General features: G+C 43.3%; 1 protein-coding gene across 1 annotated transcript in view; it reads left to right on the forward strand.

The window, feature by feature from the left end:
- The first annotated feature begins 637 nt into the window (after positions 1 to 637).
- Positions 638 to 6,405, forward strand: part of LOC104956637 (mitogen-activated protein kinase-binding protein 1-like) — a 15,726-nt gene continuing 9,958 nt past the window's right edge. Inside the window, exons 1-6 of the mRNA XM_010784151.1 lie at positions 638 to 906; positions 1,299 to 1,414; positions 1,646 to 1,683; positions 3,130 to 3,327; positions 4,503 to 4,648; positions 4,793 to 4,932. Coding sequence (XP_010782453.1) covers positions 638 to 906; positions 1,299 to 1,414; positions 1,646 to 1,683; positions 3,130 to 3,327; positions 4,503 to 4,648; positions 4,793 to 4,932 — 907 coding nt within the window. The remainder of the gene's footprint in view (positions 907 to 1,298; positions 1,415 to 1,645; positions 1,684 to 3,129; positions 3,328 to 4,502; positions 4,649 to 4,792; positions 4,933 to 6,405) is intronic.

The raw sequence follows: 6,405 nt of genomic DNA on the forward strand, positions 1-6,405 counted from the left end.
CACCACGTACCACACGACGTATCAAACTAATCAATTACTTTGACCCCAACTCACCCATCCAACCCAGACTCTTTATGCATCCCTCCAACTGGGAACCCCTTACCTCATAACTACACACCAGCACACAGACACTCATACACACAGACCTACAGGCCCTGGGCACACATCGGCCCCCACCAGACGTCTCAGACAATCTGACAGGGGCCGAGCGCAGGGCCCTTACACAACTCGCAAACAACACCAACATCATCATCAAACCGGCCGATAAGGGCCACATTACAAACGAGACACATTACAAACTTATACCAACATCCATACAACTACAGACACTGCAACTACTTCGGCCCATCATCACCTCCCTTTACACCAACAAATTCATCTCCTCAAAACAAAAAGACTACCTATTCGGCCCCGACAACCCAAGCACCCGTTTATTTGACCTTCTTCCCAAATCCACAAGGATCCTTCCACCTGGACTGTTCCCTATGAGGTTCCCTCCGGTCGACCCATCGTCTCAGATTGCAACAGTACATCCTATAACATCTCCCAGTACGTGGAACACCACCTAGGCCCCCTATCTATAAAACACCCTAGTTACATCCGAGACACATACCATTTCCTGCAATTGATCAGACCCATGGTCGTCCCGAATCAAGCCTATCTATTCGCCATCGACATCGACGGCCTGTACACCAACATCAACACCGTCCTTGGCCTGCAGGCAGTGTCCTCCACCTTTACCCATAACCCGGATCACCTCAGACCAGACTCCCATATCCTCCAATTACTTTCTATCTGCCTCAACAATAATGATTTTACCTTTAACAACCAACACTTCCTGCAAATTCACGGGACGGCCATGGGCCAACGCTTTGCACCCTCATATGCTAACATCTATATGAGCGAGTGGGAGCGAGAGGCCTTGGACAAATGAACCCTCCTGCCATCCCTCTACCTCCGTTACCTGGATGACATCATCGGCATCTGGCCCCATCCCATTAACTCCTTTCCCCAATTTCTCAACACCCTCAATAACCACCATCCCTCCATAAAACTCAAACACACCATACACGCAAATGAGATTAACTTCCTGGACACAACACTCTTTTTCCAACCACTCAACCACACACATAAGAAGATATACACCAAAGTGTACTCACACACGCACGCACGCACGCACGCACGCACACACACTCACACACACCACCTTTATCTATTCATTCCATACACTTCATGATAGTGTTAAGAGAGTTTACTCAGGATGTTCATAATCTTCTCTCATTTCGGTTTTAATTCAGGCAGGAGGTGTACAGTTCCTCTGACAGTGAGCATGAGGAGGAGAAGGAGGACGAAGCAGGAAACGACGACCCAGAATTCAGTGCAGACATTACTTCCTCTGAGGAGAAGGACTCGGGTACTGTCAGATTTAAAACTGAATGAGAATACTTATGTCTAATCCATATGACTACATGTTGTCCATTTAGGTGTAACCCCTTGTGTTTGAGGGTATCTGCTCTCTGTAGTAATCCTGACCTTTATTCACTCTATGGAGGGCAGCGTTTGATAAAAAAAGACAATCCAGACATCAAACAAATAGTATTTTGTTATTGGAAGCTTATGATTATTGTTCTCTTTCATACAACAGGTGGCTCAGATGAAGGTCAGGACTGGGAGCTGATGAAGGTTTGTGATTTATTCATGTGATAAGACTTGTATTAGATTCAAAACAATAGCAAACATTACAAAATACCTTTTTAGTGCTTTTCAATTATTATCAAGACTATTATTATTTCACTGGCCCACTAATGATTAAATGACACAGTGGGAAAAGTGCAATGATTGTGTTTTATCCTATGTTTAAAAGGGCCACTTTAACTTGAATACGGGTATACAGTAATGTAATTGTGTGTGTATTCCAAATTGTTATTATTGTTATTTCTACATCTTATTCATGTACAGCACCAAACACCTAACAATACACAATGTTTCCCTTTTTATTCCTTCTTGATAAATACTTCCTAGTTTTTAATCACTCGAGTGTAGTGTAACTAGAATTTAGGAGTGCCAATCTGGACAGGAACAATTAATAATCCCTACCAGAAACAAGATTCCTAACTGAAGCAGGTGTTCACAACTTGCTACTCCTACTGGCTGTCAGTAAATTATGTAATAAATAAAATAAAAACTTTTTTTTGTTATTGTAAATAACAGCAACAATTAGAGTTTCTGGAGAATAGTCATAACGTTCTTTTCTCCAATTAGAGAATGGATCTTCTAGTTTTACGTCATTTTGGGCTCATTTTGTACTTAACTTAACCCTCTTTGTGCATTTCCAAACCAATTATTGAAACATGGTTGGTATCAGTAGATTTGTTCATGTTTTTCTAGTTTAATATGGTATCAGGATATTTACTGTACTTAAGAACAGAGCTCGTTACTGCATTTTGAAAAGAGTAAAGTCGATGGGGCTGCGCGCAATCCCGTGTTTCTCTCAGAAAATGTATTTTAAAAGGACTTCTGGACAAGCTAGAGAGACAGAAATAGGCTAATGGGTCAAGTAGTATTCATGATTAGCCTTGGAATGACACACACACACACACACACACACACACACACACACACACACACACACACACACACACACACACACACACACACACACACACACACACACAAAACCCAACGATCCTACCAAGGCTTCCTCCCGGCGGAGATGATAATCAGTACAAGCTTTAAGAATGTAGAAGGGACAGTTGATGAACAGTTCAGCTGCTGCGCCGCTCTGCTGTCTCTTTTAGTTTCCTGTCAGTACTTCAGAAGGACTGAATTGGTTTAAGGATCTCAGGGTTCACTCCACCACACATGAGATTAAATCCTCTGTGATGTGCCCGGGGGAGGAAATACCCCGCTGAGCCTTAAAAATGATAAAAAGCAACGTGAAATCCAAAGTGTGCACACTCAAAACTAGATCACACAACCTCATCTAAGCAGTGTAAATCTGCAGAGAAATTCACACTTTTAGTACTAGTCAAGTTGAATTTCCTAGAACTGCTCCATGGCCTTTTACTTCAATGAGAATGTGTGCTTCACTGTATCAACGTGTACTTCCCCTGTGTGCCTCCTCTCTAGCAGGAAGTGGTCAACCAGGTCACGTCTGAGCCCTCTAAACGTCCCCGGAGGCGCTGGTCTCAGCGTATATGCGCTCTAGAGCTGAAGGTGAAATCCATGCTGGACCTGAGACACCTAGAGAGCTTTTCCCATAAGAAGAACCCCAACTGCTCACCAGACAGAGAGAGAGGGAACACGTTCAGCCTGCAGGAGCCCATGGTATGCATGGATCCGTAGCTGTGTGTGTGTGTGTGTGTGTGTGTGTGTGTGTGTGTGTGTGTGTGTGTGTGTGTGTGTGTGTGTTTGCAGAGGTGGGAAAAGTACTCAGATCTTGTATTTAAAATTACCAGAGTGTAGGAATACTGTAAACAAGTAAAAGTCCTGCAATCAAATATACTCAAAGTACCAAAAGTAAAAGTACTCATTATGCATTTACATTTCATAATAATATATATTATATGTTTTGATCATAATTACTTATGCAGCAAAGTGTTATCAAAGCTGGTGAAGGTGCAGCTAGTTTTAATTACTTGTTATACTGCATGGTAGCTTGTGAATTTAGTCCAGGTGTAACTAAAGTCTGATTTATGTGTTTATATTTCACATCATTAATCCAAATAGCTAAAGTAACTAAAGGTACTAAATACATGTGGTGGAGTAGAAGTACAAAGTAGCATAACATGGAAATACTCAAGTAAAGTCCAAGTATCTAAAAATGTTACTTAAGTACAGTACTTGAGTAAATGTAATTAGTTACTTCCCACCTCTGTGTGTGTTTTACTTTGCATAGAGCTTGTTTCCACATGTTGCCGCCATGCTTAAAGCAATGGACCTAGCCTCTTTTTTCTGAGTGTTCCCCAGTTTTTTCTCAAGTGGTTTGATTTTAAAATTCTTACTTAAAAAATAACTGGAACGTCACACTATACATTGGTGGCAAAGCTTGTTTTTGACTGTTTCATAACAAAGATGGAAAGCCCTTTCGTTTTAGCAAATTGGCACAGAATACACTGGGTCTCGACGCTGGTAGGTGTTTAATCGCCGTACGTGGATGGTCTTCCTCGCTTTACAGCTGTCTGACTGAGTGATGACAAGCTCGTTTGTACAAAGTGTGAGAGTTAGCATCTTTCCGTTGGTGTTCTAGGTGAAAAAACGGTGTCAAACTAATATAAATTAGCCTTTATAGATAGATAAAAGGCAAGGGTCCAATGCTAGTCCGTCTTATCAAATCGATGATACATGTTTACGATATACTGTAGATGTCAAATAATCATTAAAAGAAGAGGTGGGAGGGTTTATGTTTAATGAAATGCTGGAATGAGGCTCTGCCCGGCACCCTGTCTGCCAGAAAAAGACGCTATGTGGACACAAGGTCTTAATCCCCTCATTTTCTGCAGCTGCAGTTTGAGGAGAGAGCCAAGAGGCATCGGCCCTGGCCTCACGCTGCCTGGCTGCCTTCAAATCCATCCAAGGGCACCGGGGGGGCTGACGGGGGGGCACCGTACTGTGAGGGGAGCGAGGGTGATGCTCGTCTGCAGGCCAGGTAAATCCCTCAATCCCTACACATGCTTTCAGACCACAATGACACTGAAAAAGAACAAAAGTGCCTTTCTATTCCTGGTTTCAATGTGTCCCTCCTCCCCTCTGTTCCTCATTGTTTCCACCTCTCTCTGTTTGCATACGTCAGTGATTACACGGTGAAGGAGCAGTGCTGCAGGACGCAAGGACGAGGGGTCCGCAGTGGGAGCAAGGAGAGCCGTAGCCCGGACAGTGCCTGCTCTCTGGGCTACAACAGCAGGGGCTCCAGCCAGAACAGTGTCCTGGACGGTGAGGCCTTAGAACGCATCAAAACAAAACAAGCAATACTAAATAATGAGTGTAATTTATTTTCTTTAATACTTCATGCTATTTAGAGGGGAGGCACAAGGGCACAACAAGTGAACATTAGCAGTTAACCTGTTAAGCCCCAAGGTCCCCGCCGGCGCGGACCCTGTTTTTTTTTTCAGGACACTGTGTCTCAGGGGATTTTAATATTTAAGAACCTATTAATTTGTTATACCAGATTAACGGAAATAATCTCAGCTAATTGACGATATAAACCATTTTTACCAAAACAAAACCCAAGTCTCATAAGCAAGCCCGCCTTAACCTGCCATCAGGCCCTGGGGCTGATAGTTTTTGTAGGCCCCCTATTTAAACATCAAATCAAAGTCATTTATAGCCTCGGCAGGCTCTGTGATCGCACTTCTCCACTCTGCTCTACACGCGCCTGGTCCTCTCCTCCATATGAGTGACGTATCGGGCCTCCCTCATGTATTTGTCCGGTTGCCGTTGCCCCTCCACGTAGCAAGTCCTCGTCGTCCTCTCCATCTCCTCCAACAGATAATGTCCCTCCTGTCTGTTTTTCCTCTCCCGCTACTCCATCGCTATCAGAACCAGACGGCCTACTTGTCTCCGAGGCCCCGCGGCCGGCACCTCTACCGCTCGGTACAGAACTCATCTGTCCTTCCTCCTCATCCTGGCCTACAGGTTTAAAATAACCTGTAAGCTTCGGCATTTTTTGTAACAGCTGCTTGTTTCGAAACTCCTTTTCCCTCAACAATTTCCTTTTCCGAGCGCCACTCTCAAACTTTTTCTTCACTCAATCACTCGCAATTTGAATAAGTCACATGTGAAACATATTCTCATTCTGACGTGTGTGTGTTTGTGTATATTTGCGTTTGTGTGTATTGTGTTTGTTTCCCGGAGAAAACACCGGCTGTAGTTATGCCTGCTGTGACGTCAAGTTACTCCGTTCTCCGCTTGTAATTATGCCGTTACAAACTTCAAAGTTGTATTTATCATCTGAATTTGCCGAAACAAGTTTAATATTCTGAAAGCCAAGACTTTGTTTTTTTTAAAATCAGATGAAGACAAACTGTAACGGACCTTGCTGTGTTATCTATGATTACTATACGTCTTACATTAATAATTTCAGTGGAGGGAGGGGGGCGGCGCTGTGGAACAGCAGAGTGGTGAGGGAGAGCTGTTGTCTTCCCTTTACAAGCTTCAAAAATGTATTTATCGTGTGATTTTGGAAATGAAAGTTTCATATTCTGAAAGCCAAGACTTTGTTTATTTAACTTTTTTTTTTAAAACACCCGAAATAAAAAATAAAAAAATTGGAATTTTTTTTTTTTTAATTTGGCTCATGATAGGCCCCCGATCACCGTAGGCCCCTGGGCTTCAGCCCAGGTCAGCCCGTGCATTAAGGCGGCCCTGGTTACACCCAACTCTGGTAGTAAGTCTAAGACCACCCCC

The sequence above is a fragment of the Notothenia coriiceps genome, unplaced genomic scaffold (genome assembly GCF_000735185.1).
Source record: "Notothenia coriiceps isolate Sejong01 unplaced genomic scaffold, NC01 NC01_scaffold00026220, whole genome shotgun sequence".
In the NCBI taxonomy this organism is placed as follows: Eukaryota; Metazoa; Chordata; class Actinopteri; order Perciformes; family Nototheniidae; genus Notothenia; species Notothenia coriiceps.